At 35.1% G+C, this 21356-nt stretch overlaps 1 protein-coding gene across 7 annotated transcripts in view; it reads left to right on the forward strand.

Annotated features, from left to right (window-relative positions):
- Positions 1-21356, forward strand: part of MTA3 (metastasis associated 1 family member 3) — a 141787-nt gene that overhangs the window by 34299 nt on the left and 86132 nt on the right. For all 7 annotated transcript variants that reach the window (XM_032989299.2, XM_032989297.2, XM_042789615.1 and 4 more), the window contains 2 exons: positions 4516-4579; positions 5780-5897. In XM_032989299.2, coding sequence (XP_032845190.1) covers positions 4516-4579; positions 5780-5897 — 182 coding nt within the window. The remainder of the gene's footprint in view (positions 1-4515; positions 4580-5779; positions 5898-21356) is intronic.

Here is a 21356-nt window from a genome sequence, read left to right on the forward strand (position 1 = left end):
CTTCTGGTGAATTTGGTGTTTTGCTCTAGGTTGTTTAACCAAGCTATAGTGAATTCGTAATGTTGTCTTGTACAGTGGCCTTGGTACAACTTTTTCTGTACAGCTTAAATTCTTGAGCTGGTTATCATCATCTTGTGTCTTCACTGGAACAGGTTAGTAAGGACAGTCTTGTACTTCCACGTTCTAAATATTGATTGTTTTCATGGTCTTGTCTGAATTACGTTCCCGCGTGTTTTTCATTCCTCCATTGGGTCTCATTCAAACGTGGCACGCTTCTGTCTTTAGTTTTCAAGGCCTATTAGGTCCTATCTCGGCTTACTCTCTTTGAAATTTCTCCTTTGGGACTCATGAGTTATCTGACATCTGATACAGAGTGTTATCATTAGCTTCTTATTGAATTGTCCAAGACAGTCTTGTCTATGCATGTCTCACAAAGCTGACATTTATTTTCTAGTTCTTTTTTTTTATTCTCCTTTTCTTTGATCCACAGTAAGATAAATTAAAAAAAAAAAAAAAAAGCTCCCCAAAACAAGGAGGGGAAGGAAGTACTTAGGTCCTTATGTTCACTGCACTGAGACTTCTACTTACTGTGATGACTATGTCTTGCCATTTCCCTATAATCCTCATTAGCTGTCTGTGCTTTGGTTTGTAGAAGCTGTTTGTTGATGCAGTTTGTGTTGGGACTTATATGGTCCTGGCTTTCTACTAGGGCCATTAAATAAATCCTTTTCTACAAAATCATTAAGGCATTTTTTTCAAAGTAGTTTTTTAGAATATTTTTGTGGAAAGTGCTTGAGTCTCATGTCTGTATTGTAGCAGAAGGGCTTCACTGAAGCGTGGAAGTATATTGTAGGCATGGAGAAACAGGTTGTTAGGCATCCCTTAGCTGATGGGCTTAAAAGAACTGGAATTGTCAGCCTACCGGAGTCACCTGAAACAGAAAAAATTACAAGCAGACAAGAGCTTTTAACAGATGAGAACAAAGGAAGATATAACGTGACAGATTTCATATGGTTGATACTTTAAAGAAAGGAACAAGTTTGAGTTGTAGCTCTGGTTCCTAGGAGAAGGGGTAGCAATTGAATGCTGAGTGGTTTATATGATAGAGGCTGGTAATACCATAAGCGTATATGTAGTCAAGTTTTGTTGTCTTCTTTTACTGCAAGACCTCTAAACTACTTTTTATTGCAGTCTGATTTAATAGTATAACAAGTTTCGTTGGTATTGTTGTCAGCTCAGTGGAAGAAATTTGTATTTGTGACCAGTTTAAATAAAAAATACATCTAAGAGCAGGAAGAATTCTGAAGGGACAATTTGGTATCATCAGAATTAAACTATAATTGAAGACATAAAAGCTAACTAATTTTTTTGTTTGCAGTTTTTTGTACATTGCTGAGGTATCTGAAATTTTCCCTCCACATTCATACAAGATAAATTTTGCCTAGTTCTGTAGGAAGTAAAAATAATTTTTCTGAATATTTTTAACTTGAGGAAAAGGTCAAAACCACATATGTAATCTTAACATCATTGGGACCACCTGATGCTATTTACTAGTAATTCACCTTGTTGATACCCATTCAGCCAAGAATGCTGCTTGGTGGAGGAGTGTAGCTTAAATCAGAGAATCAAAGTCAGATGAGAGGAAGAAGGTTTCATATCTCAATAAATATTAGACAACTTTCCAATTTTTAACATTTTTTTTTTTTTTCCACAGAAGTTGCATAGTTCTTTGTAATTTTGACCTTTAGTTTGGTTAGGTTTTGTGACACATTTCAGACAGGAGACTCCAGCAATAAAACAATGAAACTGTGGCACTCTAAATAACACTCAGAACTTTCAGAAATCCCAGTGTCTTTGCAAAGAGAATATCATATTATATTGGTGTGCAGCTGATTTTACAATCTGGTAAATGCAGTGTATATTCTATTTCACTTGACTCTGTTAGAGTAGTCAGATTTTATGCTATTATATTGATTTTTTATTTGATACAATTCCATCTGTCCCAATTATCTGAAATTGTTTTAAAATATTAATGAGTGAAGTTCCAGAACACTGTGAGGAGGAGAATCTTCTATCCAGAGAAGCTCAGGGTGTTTAGATACATACCATAGAGAAAGAACTCCAAGTCTTGTTGTAATGTGTTTTAAACCACATTAACTTTCTCTCCAGGGAATTTCAGTTATTAGAATTATTAGTATTAGAAGAAAGGGTGAAAAGTGGAGTGGTGGTTGGAGAATATTTAGGGACGTATCACTGCAAATCTGTATTCGCTTAAGTTATTTCTTAGGCATCCATGATTGAGAGGTGCCAGAGACAATATAATGAGGTAGATGCTTGGTTCAACCGAATAGACCATTCACCATAGGTTGAGAGGATTTTTCCTCTGATTGAAGAAAAGAGAAAGAGTATATTTATAAATGGTAGGCTTTTATGTGTTTGGTAAGGATTCTAAATAATTTGTAATGACTATTAGAGATTTCTAGATTATAGAAACTGGTAACTGTAATACAGATAATTTCTTTTACCTGTTTTCAGATGGCTTTTTTTTTTTTTTTTTCATTTTAGTGTGGTATCTGCTACTGTATGTCTAGTACTGTAGTATTGTCATTTTTGAGACTCTAGTCCATGCATATATGCATACAAAATGTTACCTGTGTGACTCCAGCCATTAGATGGTTAAAATGCTGTATAGAGAAATGTAACATAAAATAGAAACTCACCTAGAAAACATGCCGGGGGGATTAATCTTGTCTCTTAATGAAATAAAATGAATTTTTTCAAATTGCCAGCAATAACGTATAAGGTAGGTCAGTAAAACACTCTTGCAGTGAAGGAATGCCTCTGCAATAATTGGAATTAAATAAGAGAGGCTGTTGTGGAGAGAAAGCATAGTATAGGTAAATGGAATAGAAGCAAACTGGAAATGTAAGATCCTGTTTAGCACTCAACACACACACACAAAGTCTGTTAAAGTTGACAAACTGACTTTATGGCACAACATATAATTAATTTTTAGAGGTGATGTTCTGGAATTCTCAAGGCCAGAAGCTTCAAAAACCATTCAAACACATGGCTGGATATAGAGTAGTTTTCCTGTTTCTCTGCTGCAGGAGTCTTTTCCTCTGCTGTTGTGTATTGTGCTCAGATTTTTCTTGCTCATCTTCCCACCGTTTCTCTTTGGTGGTGTGGTTCTCCTGACAAATACGGAGATGAAGAGACATTCAGGAGGTTATATACTGCAGACTTAATGCATGGTTTAACCCCATTTCCTTTGATGTGTAATGGTAATGAATAAGACATTACCTAGATATGTTTGCTTAATGATCAGCCTTAAACAGTTGGCATCTAATCCTTATGGTTGAGCTTAACAGTCAACATTCACTGAAATGAACCATGTTTCTTACAATAACTTCTGGTGTTACCTTAAAATCAAGGAAGTTTCTGCAGACAGTTATCTTTTCTGTGTTTGGGTGCTGGTCGGTTCCATGGGAGAAGATGGGAGAAGGGTGTTCTGGACAGAGGTCCTATAGCCATGGCTATAAGGCCACTGGAACCTCCTGGTAAATACAGACTGAACTGATAGAAACTGAATAAAATTTAGGTTCGTGAAATACAAGGTGATGAATATAAGGTGTAATAAATATATATTATTATATAGTGGTAGTTCAGTTGAAAATGATAGCATACTAATACCAGTTGCTAGCAAGATGATTCAGCACACTTAACATTTTTCATCCACATCCATGTGTGTTTCTTCAAAATACCATTTGTTAAAAATAATTCTGCAGATTGTTTGCAGAGAAGCTGAAGGCACAGGAATTTGAGGCCAAAGGAATGTTGGGGGGGAAGGGGATGAGAAAGGGGGGAGAGGAAGGGGTGGGGGCAGTGGGATCAAACTCCTATTGCATTATCTACACGTGTTCTACATCGGCAGATCTGTACCACAACTGAATAACGGGAAGCTTTCTACTGGCAACCTGCACAAAAATATGGTAGTTAGCATTTTAATGTGGCCATAGAATAAATTAATAAAATTCCATGATTAATTATTGGAAATAATTCCATTCAAAAAAGAAAAGTACTTTACTTTTACAGGCCATGGGCAAAACCTTATATTATTTCTAGCTTGGGTTATTTGTTTTCAAATCAGGCACTGAAATTACTGGAGGTAAGCCACTTGGAGGTGATGTTTATTCATCCAGGACTTTTTATTAATCATATGTGTATTTATTGTTTGCCATAATATTTCTTGTTCCATCAGTGCTTCTCTATTTCTGAAACTATTTCCCAGTTTGGCAGGATTTCTATGTATTTGAGTGCTTGGGTCACTATAACCATTCATTTTGTTGCTTTGATGTTAATTTTGGTATCTTAGAGTATGGCAATGTGTATTTTACTATATTTTTAATGTAAAAATTTAAAGTATGTCTAGATCATTTTCTTGTAAATAACTTTTTGACATAAAAAAAATTTGAACTTTTTGCAAAGTAACGATTCTTCCTTGTGTTTGTGTAGGGGAAAGTGCAGTGTTGCACTTCTGAATGAGACAGAGTCTGTGCTTTCATATCTGGAGAAAGAGGTAATATGACTTCTATTTGGGTTAATATTGGGATGGGTTTATGGGTTTTTTGCGGCTGTATTTTTAATAAACGGGGAAACTATTTTGAAAATTTATTTTATTGAATAAGAAAAATTACGTTGTTGAAAACACTGATTTTTAAAATCTTATTGAATAAAAACATAATCGATGCTCTTAAATGATGGCTTTATTATTAATATGGCTGTATTTGGAAAATAAATAATTTGAAGTAATTCATATGGTATCTTCCAAAAGAAAAATATATAGACTTTTTCCTGTAGCAACTACTTGAGGGGGAATTCACATGTTTGTTTTTTCTTTTTCCCTTATTTTCTCCTTTTTTTTTTTTTTTTTAATTTTTTTTTTTCCCCTAGAGGCGTTCTAGAAAGAAGAATCTTCCATAGCCAATGGACAAGGAGAGCAAGAGAGGGTCCTGTAGATATCAATTTAGCATAGGAGTTTAATTTTAAGGGCTATGAATTATTGTATGGAAGGTATCTCCTCACCTTTCATTTCCTGTGGAGGGAACTTAAGATACGTAGCTTTATGAGAGGGGAAGAAAATTCCCCAGGAATTTGGAAGATAATCATATTGCAAAATACTTTAAAAATAAACATATTTTCTTCTGAATGTCTTAATATAACATCAGGAGGGCAGTGTTTTTTAGCTGAAATTAGCATGTCTTTATTTTTAAGTTTCTACGCCAAAACCACTGATAATTGGTAAAAATGTTTCTGACAACATGACTTGCCCTATACTTCAGGTGACTGGACCAGATATGCCAATACTATTTTTGTGTAAACCCTTTTCAGACACTGACAGTGTTTTATGCTTTTTTGAGACTAATTTATAATGCAAAGTCAGTATGATGGAGGTATTTAGGAGAGGAAACAGGTTAAATTCAGAAAGCATTTAACATTAATTCTTTTCAAATCCATTGATATATTTTTGTGTATAAATCTTTTCATTATTGCTTTATTCTGAGATAACTCCTAGCAATGAGAGAGGCTTCAATTAGCCATTTAAAAATACTCATGAAACATCTGCCTTATTTAAAATAAGGATTAATGTACCAAACCTGTACTCTGTAAAAGTGTGCAAGGGTGGTTACTTTCATAACTTCCAAATGGAAGGTGATACAGGTTTACAAACCTAATTTTAAAAATCATTATGCTATTGCAAATATGTCTTCTTTTTTAGGATACTTTTTTTTATTCATTGGTGTATGATCCATCACTGAAAACGCTTTTGGCAGACAAGGGAGAAATCAGAGTGGGGCCTAGATACCAAGCAGATGTGCCAGACATGCTTGCAGAAGGTAAATCTATTATCTTCGATTAGTCAAAAAAAAAAATCCTCATCTTGCATTATTACTTATTCTGACTTTCTGAACTAAACTAATCAGCATAGAGGCAGAGAAAGTAAAATAGTAGGTCTTAGAAAATTAATGAATACCAGTAGATAATATGAAGGAAGAAAGACAGGATACTTGAACAGCTGTTGAAAAGACATTGTTTCCATTTTGTGCATAATGCAATTTAGGCATTCAGAGTTTGTTTGTTTATTGTATGGTCCAATTAGTTCTTTGATATAGGCTTTCTGGAAAGATGATGTTGAGGACCAACCCATTTTGGAGAATAATAACATGGTAACAAATAAGCGAAAAATGTATTCTTTCTCTGCCTTTTAAAACAGGCTCTGCATAGAGAATGTGTGTCTTTGTGTTGTCTTTTTTTAAAATACTGGTTTCCATCCAAGCATCTTGTCTGTTTTGTAGCAGGACTGAAACAAATGTTTCAGGCTTTGGCATATCTTTAAAATCACTGGTATTTATACAATTTTACTTTATTTATTTATAATTTAGCACAGCTACCTTTGTCTTAGTCTGTTGCTACACAGGAACTTTATTCTTTCAAACGAAATTTTAAGTACAATATTTATTTAGTGTTTGGATGTTATTTAAGAAGCATGAGCAGTTGTGTCTTCTTATGTTTGCAATTATGTTTACATAGTGAACTGCAAAATGAGCTGGTTTTGTCAGTGAAATATGCACTCTACATTGAGTGCTAAAAAAAAAAAATGAAAAGTTCCCTGAGAAGTATCTAGACGTAGATACTGTTTGCAAGAATCTTGGTATTTATTCCTTAAGAAGAAAAGATTATGTGACAGGAATATTACTTGCAGTAAGTCAAAGGAGTTCTGAATGCCCCAAATATGTATATTTGTAACCTTAAATGTTGTGTTTTCCATTTGTCATGGGCTGTTTTGTTTTTTTTTTTTTTTTTTCTGCTATCCCTTTTCTTACATACAAAACCCCCATTATTTCTACAAGATGTATTTAATAAACTATATAAGAGAAGAATGATTTGATTTCTGTCAAGTGGCAGATTTTTGTACAATGGATGCTATTTAGTAGCTCGCCTGCATTATTATTATTATTCCAATTTTTCTTTCAATAACCAGAAAAAAACTATAGGAAGTCTTTTCCAGATTTGTTACAAGGTACTAGACTATGATACACTACAGTTCTTCCTGTAAAATGTGCCTGTCTTAGGGAAACAAATAAATTTGTAAGACATTCATATGCTCAAAAGCTTCCCAAAGGACTAAGAGAAAATGGCTGTCTCAATGTGTGTATCAATTAGCCAGGAAGTATTGATGTGCTTCTGAAGTAGCTGGTTGATTTGGTGGGTTTTCAGGATGAGCTGGAGTTGTCTGCCAGGCAGAAAGTATTTTCCTACTGAATTCTGGTACATAAATTACTTAATACAGAGCCTAATTACGGAAGAGTGAATACTACATATAAGGTAAATGTTTTTCCCATGGAAATTTTACTTCATTTTGTTCTAAACTTAAATTCTGTATTTATTAAAAGTTAAGTTACTAAGTTATTTTGGAGCTTAACTTTGAGTTAAATCCTTGTTTCAGTTAAATGTGTAGAAGATCTTTCTTTTACGTGATGAAGATAGGATTTCACTGTGTGTTACTGTCTTGTTTTTCTCACATCTCATCAATCCCCTAAGTGCAGCAAGTGATGCAGTCTTCTTGCTCTCTCTAGTATGCAGTAGTAGTCCGTAAGTTATTAAGGTTCAGAAACACCTAGCTGCCCACAAAATGAAGATGTGATGGTATACAGAGCACTTCTTTGGCAGTTTAGTTGCATTAATCTGCACTTATTTCCAGTGGTTGGTGGAAAAAAGAGTTTGGTTTTAGGAGGATAAAAATATCTGAATTATTGTCATTTTGACTGACTGTTATCTAAATGTTTCTGTAGTCTTCTGACCCCCAAGGAAAAGAAAAAGACAATTCAGCTGTTACTGTGTCTTTACGTAAGCTGACAGCCTGGAAGTTAATCCACTCACTGTCAAGCCTTTTCATTCATGAAAACAAATCTAAACAATGTTTAAAATGAATAAAATAGATATATTTGGAAAATACAGGATTCTGTGAAGATTTAAGAATTTTGAGGTAAATTTTTCAGACTGTATTTTTAAAAGTGGCTAATGATCTGTATGTTCAAATTATTATGCTATAATGTATGACGCTTTAAAACTAAAAGCCTAGAGCAATCACCTTAAATTAAAAGAAAGAATTTAGACAACTTTGTTAAGGATCACTTGAGAAAAAATAGGTTCTATGTCATCTAATAATAGTATTAGATAATAAAATAGAAAGCATTGCTAACTTCATTGATGTGTAAAATTTGTCCTTTAATGCAAAGGAAGTATACCTCTTTGAAGGTTGTTGTTAGGCATATTTTATGTTCATGGAAAATCCCCAAAGCCATTAAAAAAAAAATGTAGAAAAATCAAAGATTCACACATCATCAGTTACTTTGTTTTAAAAGTTACTGGCATATAAATCCAATTCAAATGACTGAAGACATGCCAGTTCAGATTAGCTTTCAGAAGACAAGTCACAAAGTGGCTGAAAAGTAAAGTTCTTTGAACTGTGAAAGCCCTTCCACATCTTCTGTAAATATTAAATTATTTTGATGTAAACACACTGATATATTCTAGTAGATTAAAAATTCAAATTACTTGCATTTTCTCTATACTGTGATAACTCATGTTCTGTATGAATGGACTACTGTCTCATTTTTATTTTTTCTTAGTGTTCATTGGAGAACTATGTGCATTTTTTTTTTTTGTGAGAATGGATTTTTTTTTTTTTCCCCTTTCATTGCTGTTACCCTTTTTCTGTGCTTGAATAAAGCATACTCCAAAACCTGGTGTTTAGGCCAAACTTTGGATAATGCAGCATACCTTCTCCCCCCCCACTTTATATTTCTCTTTAATTTTTGGAATAAAAAGAATGTTTACTTTTTAAAAGACTAAACCTTTTCTAGCTTGAGATACATTGAATCATAAATCCTTTCCACAATTATAGTAAACAAATATAAACAAAGTTTAAAACTGGTTGAAAATGCCTAAGCTTTGTTTATCTATGCTGCTTTTGTTTGTAGTGGTTTAGCTAAATTGCTTGGATTACACACATAGTGAAGTCTGTAACTTTGGAGGAAAAACAGACCAGATTTCTTTTAGCAGTCTCTTACAACTTCTAGGAGCGTCTCTGGGAGTAAAGCTATGATCAGAGTTGTCAGATTCAAATGATACTATGGTTCTGTGAAACCCTTGTTTGTTCTCCCTGTGGCAAGTGCTCTGGTCTTTCTAGACTCTTAATTCAAAGATTGGAGTCTTCTCAGTTGCTCTTATTACACTGGAGAACAGGAGACTATATTCTACAGCATTGACTCAAATTCTGGTTAGTAGGATACTAAAGAATGTCCTTTCTCTGCTTTTAACAACACATTCTCTGGTGGCTTATTTTGTGAATATAGCAGTTGTATTTTAAAATCTGTTTCCAGTATGGGGTAACATTTTTCTCCTCTGTACAAAGTAAGAATAAAAATGTTTATCACTGAGAACCAAAGCATACATTTGGAGAAAGAATATCTTGTTTCAAGCATCCCTACTGTACAGTACCAGAGAAAGGTACCTTGTTCTTTGCACGTGATGGCCAGAAGCTGCTGTCTGGTGCATCCACGTACTGTATTTGATCAACAGCTTATAAAATTTTATGTGACCAGTAAGTTCAAAAACCAACAAAAATCCCCAAACAAACAATAAAAAAAAGCTATGCAGTTTTGTTTTGGGCAAGTCATTATTATTATCATTGTTATTTGGTTAAAAGATGTCCTTGTTGGGGCTAGAGCACTTGCCCTGCAAGGACTCGAGCTTGTTTAACCTGAAGACAGCAACCCTCTAGTGACTGGAGGGAGGTTGTTGAGAAGACAGACAGATTCTTGACACTGGTGCTTAGTGGGAAGATGAGCTAGGAATGGCCATGAGGAGAAATTTTTTTCCCATGAAAAAGGTCAGGTCAGGTGGTGGAGCAAGTACCTGGGGAGGTTGTGTCATCTGTGTCCTTAGAAGTTTTCACAACCCAAGTGGATAAAACTCTGATCTGAGCCTGCTTTGAGCTCATAGCTGAGCCTGCTTTGAGGAGGTTGGGCTAGAGACCTCCTGAGATCCCTTCCAGCTTGAACTAATCCTACTGTGGTGCTCCAGCCTAACCACCTACTGATGAGTTCAGCCCCCAGTCTTCTGCCTTTTACTCTGGGGGAGAGCTTCTTTCTGTGTAGAGAAAGGGTTGGGACTGGAAGTTTACTAAACACACATGTGAGTGGACAGTTTAATCAAAACACCTATGCCTCAGAAATGATCTTAGGCCATGTCTCTTGTGCTCACCTACAGTCATGTTTCATTTAAGAGAAGCTGAAAGAGAAACCTCAAACTGCTACTTAGTCATCTTCCCCCCCAGTAATGATGCTGGGTAGTAGATAACTTCTTTGTACGTGTTCAGTCATTGCCATTAACATGCTCAGCTTCAGCTGACTTTTCCATAAAGGCTTGAGACAATATGTTGAGCTTTTAGTAAATCTCAGTCTAAAAATAAAAGGAACACCCAAAGATTAGGAAGTGCAAACACTAATGTTAAGCTAACGGCATTAATACCTACCAAAAAGTCTTCAGTATAATTAGATTATAATACTATAATATAAGAAAAAGTGTAACATATGCATAGTATGATTCAGTTAACAGAGCAACTACTAACCTTTAAAAATTTTGTTTCTCTCTTGTAAAAACATGGAATAATTTCTGAGATTTAGCGTAAAGCCACCAGCTTGAAAGTAGGTTGTAGAGAGGGTTAACCTTTAATTTTCTCTACCTGTCTTAAGTTGTTCCAGTGGCTGAAGAGTGTCTTTGGGCACTCAGAGATTCCCAATCTACGTTATCCTGGGCAGCATCACTGTGGCAGCTGTTCACAGATATCTGTGAGCACATGCTTACCTGAATAGTGGAAAGTGCCTGGTAAGAACGTTTTACTGTAAATTAATTGCCTGCGTATAGCAGCAGCTTCTGTCAGCTCATCTGGCTCTGCTCACAGTGTCTGCTGTAAGGATTCTGAGTGCCGAGCAAGTCATGTGGAGCTAGAGATCACTGGGCGAAACAGAGGCATGCCAGAGTGGGAAATGTGGTGATGGATACATGAAGGATTAGGGTTGATACACAGGTGGTGGGAAATGAGATTTTTAGTGTCCATGCAGAGATTCGTGGAAGGGTACAAGCATCAAGAGGTTGAAAGGTGGTGTGGGGAATAAAGTTTAAAGGTTTATCTAGAGAATGGGCTGCTAGTCCTAATTGAGTATTGCCACCAGCAATGGCAAATTCCTGTTTTAATTAGTCTGGAGGGCTGATCTTGGTTAGAGTCACTGTTACAGGGATACGTCTCTACTGCTGCATGGAATTTTCATCATGCTAATGGTCCTCTTCCAGTTGCAGTCCTGTTCCTAGCCCAGTGCTGCTTATCTCTGGTATCTGGGTTTAAAAGGAAATCACTGTGTTCTGGGGAATTCTATATGGAGCTGAAATCTGACACAGTTAGGTGTTCTGTGGCCATTTAAAGCAGTACAAAGAGTTTGGAGTTGGTAAGGAAGAGGGCTACCCACTTACTAAGATGCAGAAAGGAATTAGTCTTTGAAATGGAGAAAGAAGTAGCCCGTGGGAAAGACATTCTGTTCAAAGTTGTTTTTTTTTTTTTTATCTTGGTAATAAATACAATTGTAAACTATATTCAGAATATCTCTATAAAAACCCAGACTCCATCTTGCACATCTGAAAGTATCCAGCAAGTGCCTAGAAATAGCATTTGCTGTGCAGTCAGTTCCATTTCTTGAAGGCAAGGCATTTTAGAATTAATGGAGTTTGAGTAGCTGAGCGCTTAATAGGAAGAAGGGGAGCAGTTGGGGAAGTTTAAGCTGTAAATTTTGGATGATGCACAGAGAACTTGTATCCAAAACTTCTAAAAGTTTTCTGTTTTGAAAAAGAACAAAATAATTTATCTAGAAGTGTTTCCTAATGTATTCTCTGTTTCTGTACTTGTTATTGCAACTCGGTTGTAAGAGCATGTTGTTTTTAATGGACCAGACATATCAGATGGAAACTATTAAACTCAGAGTTCAAGCCTGTTAATGTTTGTGGGAATATTGGAATTTCAGGATTTTAAGCTTAAACATAATTACAACTAAAGGGACAGATGAGAAACACACCTACATACTGTTTCATTTTTAACATTATGGAAGTTCAGGATGCTTAGACTCAGTGTATTGTATTTTCTGATATACGTTAAATTTTTATTTTCATTTAATAAATGAAAAATATGTTTTCAAATAGTGGAACTTGACTGTAATCTCATGAGGAGGGATCTGTTCTGTTACTTCATGGTACATAATGCTCCCATTTATTGGAAGAACTAGTGCTGACTGAAAATCACTCATGCTAGCTGGAGACCTGCAGGAGTTGTTTGAACGGTGCATCAGATTTTTTTGTCAGAAGTCTGTGGGCTAGATTATCTCTGTTAGTGTTGATGTAGTTGCAATGATTGCATTCTGTTGTGAGAAGATAAAAATCAGACCTGTTTAAAATCGGTCAATATGAAATATTTTTAGAAGATTCTGTATTCAGATATTTAAGTTAAAAATTGGAGAGTCATGCAATTGTTTGACTCTGAAGATGATAGTGTGGCTGTGAGAAACATCTGACAGGATAAACAAATACTGTGTCTTAGTGTCCTATCAATTTTCAGAAAAAAAATGATCTGTAATTTGTGCTAAGTGATCAGTTTTATGACAATTACTGAATATGGGATCTGGACATATTAATACAATAGACAGTTCTTCGAAAATTCAGAAAATACTACGTCTTTTTTTTCCTGAGTTCAGTATTTCACAAATAGTGTATAGGTAGCCTTTCATGTTTAACTGGCTTTAAGAAATCATGAGGGCTGATGATTTTGAGGGCATGTTAATGTTTACTTTGTGAGTGAACCAAGTTGAAATTACAAGAATAAATCAGTGGATTCAATGTCAACCCAGTTGCTTAGGTACGTTCGTCAAAGAAAGAATTGCTGTTCCTGTGCATGCACAGAAGGGGACAACAGAGGAGAAGATTTTCATGCAAAAAGCTGTCAATCGTAAAGTATGTTTTTGGATAGGGTGAAGGAACTAGTTTGTGTAGTAGCTTGCACACCTCTCTTATTCTGCATACACCAATTTGTGAGTCCATAGCCTATTTAAAACCAGATTTCCTGTCAATTCAGGATGACCTTACTGGGATCTAGACAGCAGAAAGCAAAGCTCAAATTCTGAAACCAAAGCTACCTTCAGGAGCAATTATAAAAGGTCATATTTATGCCTAATTTGCATTTTCTTCAAGCTGCTCAGGAACCTTGTAGATATCTGTTCCACCAAGTTCGGTGTGAATTGCATTGACTCTTCAAAGATGTTGGAAACTCTAGTAAGTTAGCAGCAAAATAAATGATAACTTAACAGTCAGAATATGCCAGAAGCAGAGATCTTTGAGGATGCTTGCTTCAACTAGAAAATGATGGCTTTCTATTTTAATGAATTTTTCAGAAGGAATGTGTGAAACAAAAGGTATAACAAGCAGATTGAGGAGTTGTGGAAGCTGCAGTAGAATACCAGACATAAAAGGTATGATTGTGCTAACTCAGGAAGATTTACCTTAATGGTCAGAGTAGAAGAGTGTTGCCTGGACTTGATTCATCTCAGCTGAAGATGGATATGTAAAATAGATCAGAGGACGTTTAAAGTTTGATGAGATGAATCTCAACAAAGGTAATACACCAGAATAAAACTCCTGTTTATGAGTATTCCAGTATATTTTGTTCTTACATGGAGTTTCTGTTGGTTGCACTTTTGACTTTGAGTTAACATGAAATATTTTCTGTAATACCTTGTAGAAGAAGGAGCTGTTTACTGAGACAGATTTAAATGTGGTAGTCACTTGTGTGATTTGCAGATTTTTTTTTTTCTTGTTATTAAGTTCAGTGGAGTAAACTTTGAATAATTAACTGTCAAGTGCATGATCAGCACAAATAGTAAAATACTCTTTACAGTGTTGTTCACATCAAATTTTAATAGGTATATAATATCCTTTACATCAGTCTTGCCAGTTTCTCTTCTAGGAGCTGAGTTAGTGATTTATGTGCAGGGCAATTAAATGCCTGTTTATAGGCTTTTATCAGTTTTACTCTAAATTAAACAAAGCTCTTGTAAATTGCCTCTTTGTGCCTGTTTTCAGTAAGGACTTAATTTACTTCTGCCTAACTTTGCAGATGCAAGCTGTAGTTTAGGGTTACAGCCACATACACTACAGAAGCTCGGGTATTTGGAAGCTTTGCATTATAAAACGTAGTGTTTTATGAAGTCTTTTCAGTAATGTTATCTAAAAATATTTGTTGCATTTTGGTACAATTTGGTGAGGTATTAAGTGCATGCATAATTCTGATCAAACAAGCAGTTGCATGGGTTACATTGGTTCTTTTCTTCCTTATATACTTACTATACTTACACTATTCTTAGATAATGTGGTAGTGGAAATTTCTGAGCTTCAGTTCTCAAATCATTCACAACTTCTATGTTGACAATCAAAGGATAAATTAGAAGAGTTGGAAATGGTGCTGCTAAGCAATTGGCTCTTATAAAAGCTGTTCATCAGTTGAGGTGAGCTTATGCGGGTTGTTCTACTTGGGGATTGTTGGAGTGGCCTTTTTTTTCCCTTGTCCCTACTCTGATTTGTTAAAAGCAGGTCTGCCTTCCTCAAGTTTGCTTTATGCTTCAAGAGAAGTCAGTGGAAGTTTTAGTCTTCATAACAAGAGAGTCATAATTTCCTGCTGTCTTTAGCTTCTTGAGGAGACTCAAGGATCTGTCCTCATTCTTTTATGTTTGTTATGAACCTCCTATTTTTCAACAGCGTGAAGGAAATGGCTAAAGTAGCTGTCTTCTCTTGTCTTCTGGTTGCAGTTGAATGTGAATAGCCTGTGCTGCATTGTTGATGTGGAAGGTTGTGCATGATTGCTGTCAGAAAGATTTATCTATTAACAATAAGTGTAGTCCTTTGGCTGAAATTGATCAAATACTACAGGATTTCTGTGGGGTAGTCAGTCTTACGAAGGATACAGTTATTTATTGTATGCTGTGTATGTGCTCATTATCCGAAATAACGTATCACAGTGAGCACTCGAATCACCTTACAAGCAGCAACATTTTAGGATTTAATTGACTTTGCTGTTTTTTTCTACCTTAGTAACTTTGCCGAAATGGACTTATTGTAAGTTGAGATTTTTGTTGCCTTTGCTGCTTTACTGTAAGTCTGACTTTTCTTTTAAGTTTATTCTGTGGAAGATGAAGAACAAATATCAGATGCAGATGAAATGTTTCTTACACTTGAATAAGTCAAAATACAATTCATCCTAAAGAAAAAGTTTTTTCTTTAAATTATGTTTTTGTTTAAATTTATGCAAATGAATAGTCCTATTTATCTTTGGAGTACTGTAGTCACAGGGAATTTGCATATCCATAACATTAAGATTTTAAAAAAAAAAAAGCAGGACCACAGATTTCATTTTACTTCAGTGGATTTTTCTTGAAGATACAATGTCTATGCATTGTGGTATCCATCTTTCCAAAACATGCATTTTAAATATTGTTAATATTCATATGTAGTATGGCATTGTTATTATTTATACACAGAATCATTTCTACTATGCTTTCCTGAAAACTGTATTAGCTCTTGTGTTGTTAAGTCAGGAATTCAGAAAAATGGTTGAAATCTTTCTGTGTTCAGATTGGAATAGGTGCTAGACTACTGCACAGTGTCTACCACCCGAAACGCCATTTAAAATGGGGGGTGAGAGGGGCAGGGAGTCTTGGTACAAGTCTCATTGTTTAAATTTATTCACAGATATCAAAGGCGTACAAGAAGCTAATTCCAAAATAAAGGTGGATTTCAAGTATCTTTTCATTAGTTGAATACTTACTCTTGCCTTTGAACTGAAGGTGACCTTGTAGTTTTATGCAATATATTAATTTAGATCATTGCCTTTAGATTTGTCATAAAAAGCCAAAATGAAAGGGCTGACTTCTTGCTATTTCATTTCTGTGACAGTGGGGATTCTACCTAAATGCGATTTAATGTAAGGACTATAAAGTGAGGAATGGTGTGATTTTAGGACATTATGCCTCCATGTTTTCTGATCTGTGGAAGTTCGGTTTTGCATACTACTCTGCAGGGTTTTGGGAAAGTGGCAACATGATTTGTTCTTTTCTTCCTGCACTGGACATTCCCATAAGCCAGCCATTCTTCCTGCAGTATTATGAAGTTTGCCATTACTGTGTGGTTACAGTTGAGTTTATTCTGGGCCCAATTATAATTATTTCTAGGAATTTAGAATATGATGAACTAAAGTTCTTTTGAGTGCTTTTTGAGGTCTTTTGATCATCAGTGGTTGATTTATAAGCACTGCAAGGCTGAGCACTGAGAGCTCTAAGGTTGTTTGAGGCAGTTTAATTTGAAAGGGATTTCTCAAGTGAAAAATTACTGAATTTTTTTATAGGCTAGAGCTCTAGAGCATAGGAGGCAATTGGACTATGCATGTTTTGTTGGCTTAGAAAATGCTCAGTACCAGTTTAAGTTGCTGTAGACAAATAATGGGCTTGTATTACCTGATATCTTTCATTTGTAGTCTCTATACCTGTAGTCTTTATATAGTCTGGTTTTCATTTCTAGTCTTCATACATGCGTTATGTTTATAAATCGAGTTTTACAATAAGATTTGTGTAAATATACAACTCATTATCTGAATGACTAATTGGAATCTTGGATATACATCTGTCAGGCAAGCTAAGGGGGATGGAACTGCTCTGTTACTGAAATGTAAACAGATAATTTTCCTTTTGCCTACACTTTAAAAATAATCTAAGCTTTCTCATGTTACCTTAATGAGAGAAGTTATTTGCACATAATTGAGTTTTATTTTTTGCAAAGTTGAGTGTAAGTTTTTGAACTTTTTTTCTTGGATAATTTTTGATTATTAGTACTGGTGAGCACTACAAATCATTTAAAAAAAAAAAAAAGGAGTAATTCTCTGTCTTCAGAGCATTTCTACTGAGAAGGATTGTAATTTCCGTTAGTTAAGATCGTCAGCTAGCTATTTACCATGAATTCAGTTTATGCAGAGTTGACCTCATTAACTGTCAGTAGATTAAGTTTGTACATCCATCTGAAGGGTGTCTTTCCTCCTATAGCTCCTGTAAAACTTATTCTCCCAGTGGCAATTACTTCACTATTTTGTAACCAGCTTTCTTTGTTAAACTGTACATATCTGCCCTCCCCATCAGTTATTTGTCAAAAACTATGTGATGTTTTGTGATAATTTACCTCTGTTATAATTTATTTTATGATAAAAGACAGTCAGGCTTAATGCCCGGAACTTTGTTCATAGCTAGACAGTGTGAGAGAAACCAGTGTGATGCTATTTTTCTCACCTGTAAGTTAGAGAAGTTGTTTGTGGACAAGCAGTCTAAGTAGCAGCCTCTTTTTGCCTCCTTTTACAGTGTTATGTAGCACATGAAGCTGTGTTGAAAAGGACAGTTAGGATTACTTTCAGCTAGTATACTGCCCAACAGTTCTGACAAAAATCGGCTATAGGCTGTATCTACTAAATCTGATCCTCTGTTTCAATAACAGAAATTTCATTGTGTTGCATGCTGAACTGGACTAAGGGAGGATAAGAACTGACAAATATCTCTTCTGCATCCTTGCAATGTAGCCAGGAGATATTTCTGTTTCACAGGTATGAAACTGAAGCACAAAGATGAAGACACTGAATTTACTTCTGAGATATGTGCCAAGCTTTAAGAATATAAACTTCTACACAGGCCTTCATGTGTTTGTGGTTAGGTATTTAGTGAGTCTGGATAATTAATGCTGAGTGAAAACTCCTGGCTGATTTCAAGAGATTTTATCAAGCCCTGAATGAATTTCCATAATAGGAGGAACTCTGCAGTATGAACTATTGGTCTGGTGTCCAAGTGCTGTCCATGGATATGTCTTCCTTACTATGACCCAAAAATCACAACTACAGATTTTCTATCCCATGTGATTAAGGATCCAGCAGCTAGTACCTCTGTTTTGCATATCATGAAGGATGGATTAACTCAGAAAGCTGAGCACTGTAGTTGTTTAGTTTATATGTTTGGATTGGAGTGACCACTACATTACTTTTTGAAAAGGAGAGTAAAAAGGTATTTTGAAAAATAGTGCAAACTGTGCAAAATACAAAAATAAGGCATTGTACCTGACAAGTGACATCTCTAAAAATTGTCCTCCTGGCTGTTTTTCAGTCAGATACTTGATCAGTTGTTTGTTGCTAAAAGTGGAATTGGTATCGTTTCCTTGAAAACCCTTTTTAAACTACCCAGCTTTTATAGATAACCTATTTCCGTTTCATAAAAGGATACGATATTGCAGCATTGTTTTATATCTGTAAAATTAAAAGGAATTGCACTCTAAGAAACTTTTCATAGTTCATATTGATAGTTATTTTCTTTTAGTTGGATATGTTATAAGAACAAAGAATTATACTGTATCTAATGTATTAATTACCTTGAGGGTATTTATCTGCAGGAAGTGAAGTCTAAAAGACTAAGTAGGTCTTTAATTTCTTGCAGTTCATCTTAACTGCATTCAGTTTAAAATTGCATTTGATTTACTTTTGTTTTGTAAAATTTTTCTTACAGTTGTTTTCTGTGAGGGACGTGTCATGCTTTCCTTTAAAATGACTAACTGAAATGCAGAACTCTTTCAAAAGAAAGAAATAACATTTTGCTTTTCATTAGGAGAGAACCATGAGAAGTAAGGCATTAAAAGATTGATGAGGAGAAAACCAGGCATATTTCTGGCCATCTAGTAATGTTTTCCAGTAAAATTAATCTCAAAGATTAGATTTGCTATTAAAAAATTATAAGCAACATTCAAAATAAATTGGATACAGTGATATGTCGTAACAGCCGTTCAATAAAATAGCCTAGCACTTCTCAGAAGCTGTGATTGGTATGTTGGTGGTGGTGAGGGAAGGTAACACTTACAAGACAGAACCTGAGAACCTTCTCAGATGCAACACTGAAAATGTTAGAAGTTAAACTCCCCCATTCTGTTTGTGTCCTGGAATTTGTAATGTAAGGAATTAATACTATGGCAACTTTGATACATGTTTAGTTTGAATGTGTTATAGTTCTGTGTCAAATTCAGCAATATAAAAGATAAATGTAGAGCTATTAACAGAGAAACCACATCTTAGTTTTAAAGGGATCCGGCATGTTAGAAGTCCTATAGTATAAGTTACAGGCATGATTAACTAAGGACAGAAAGCTCAAGGAAAACAGAGGTGTTTTTACAATCGCTGTTTGGAAGAAGACCTCTGGAAAGAAGACCTGTGTATCTTATGTGATCTTCCTATACTGATTCTTTCAGCACATTCAAAGGAAGTAAAATTTTTGTTCCTGAAATCAACTTTTCAAAGATTTCTACAGCACCACTTGACTGCTTCCATGATTTGATCTATTTAGGTTACTTTTCTTCCTGTTTAAGTGATAATACCCTGCCATTTAAGTGGAAAATCAGGAATGAAGCTTTTCTGTAAGTGCAGTTAGGCAGAGACCACATATCTTTTGGAAATCTCTCTGTCTGTCGTTGTTACAGTAATATTTAATATTGCATATATTACATTATATGTGTTTGGATTCTCTTGGTGTAGATATTCCATTGCTTGTATCCTATTTATGTCTACTGTTATTACAAAATACTGTTCGGCAGTATTTCAGATTTACCTTTATCAAGAGTTACAATAACATTTTGTAGTAGCAATTGTTTAATTATCTCTAATTGAAGATGTGTAGTATTGCAATTATTTTTTCAACTTTCTGCAAACTTATTTCAGGAGAGTGACATGTTTTGGTTGAATGTTTGTGCTGTGCTTGTATGATGTTTAGTCTTTGTGAGAAGTATACCCTGCCTGAATATTGTTACAATCTTCAGGATACGATGTGCTGAAACAGTTCACTAGCGTTAAAGATATTTAAAAACTATATATTAACACATTGAAATGAAATGCTCAGAGATTATTTATAAAATGTAGAATATCACCCACAGTGTGTCTGTCACAGGTGGAAAAAATGAGTGTATTGACAGGTGTATACTTTATTGAATAAGTTTATAGACTTAATTTCTGGCAATCTTGGGTAGGATTCTATGTTTGTCTCCAGTACTTGATGTGAATTAGCTTAAACAGGAGCAGAAGTCCCATTAGGCAGGTCATTCTTTGAAGAAAGTACTTTACTGTGTTTTTCTGAGAATGTGACTGTGAAATTTGTACTTGAAACATTAGCCAGACAACATGGTGCAGTTCTAACTTGTGTATTTGTTAGGGATAAATATATACCACATTTCCTTTCAGAACGAATGTGCTCGAGAAACTTGCCATGTATGATTAGATTTCAGGAGAGCCAGTGCTTGGTTTGCAGAGTACAGGTTATTTCATGTCTTGACACTGTGCCTGTTCGGACTGGCTGTTTTTGTTAAGTTGTAAGAAATAGCACAGACTAAAGTGATCTTCTGTGTGCTCAGAGCAGTACCTACACAGCCTAGATTTTCAAAGGAAATGGAGTGACTGTTTGAGAAAAGATTTTTATTCTTGTAGTAGCTCGTAAAAGTCAGGCACAAATACTGGCAGCCAGCTAAACTTTGGAGTTTTTCACATGTTCAGTGAAGGAACAGCATGTTTATATTCTAAAATACCAAGGGGAGACGATGATTTTAACTTTGCTGGTGTCATCTGTTGTGGCCACATCTCACAGGTAAATCTTCTCGTGCTAGTAGTATACAGACTCTGTAATATATAATGTAAAAGCTTCTGTAATGTTTCTCACTCTGTAGTAGAAGTTACTGGTGTAGTAGTCAAACCATATTAGGCTTCCATATGAATGTGAATCATTGCAGAATCTTCACACTTCACTGTTCTTCCAAGCAGTACAAATGTCATACTCTCTTCAGTAATGAATACATAGCAAAATAAATTCTGGAAACTGCCACCATTGTTTCGGCCACTTCATGTACACAAATTACTCTGTTCAGACAAATAGAGTTGGGAAGTGACGATGATATAGTAACTTTCTTGTGCTGTAGCCTTATATATTCTTTTATAAGAGGATATAACTAGTAATTTTTTTTTTATTTTAGTCAATTATTAATGCACAGCAATTTTAATAGTATGATGTGTGTTAACAATACAGATCATGTAGTGACTGAGAGCAAGAGGTGAAAAATATAATTAAACGTGGTAGACAGCATTTTTT

The sequence above is a fragment of the Tyto alba genome, unplaced genomic scaffold (genome assembly GCF_018691265.1).
Source record: "Tyto alba isolate M040663 unplaced genomic scaffold, T.alba_DEE_v4.0 Super-Scaffold_16, whole genome shotgun sequence".
NCBI lineage: Eukaryota > Metazoa > Chordata > Aves > Strigiformes > Tytonidae > Tyto > Tyto alba.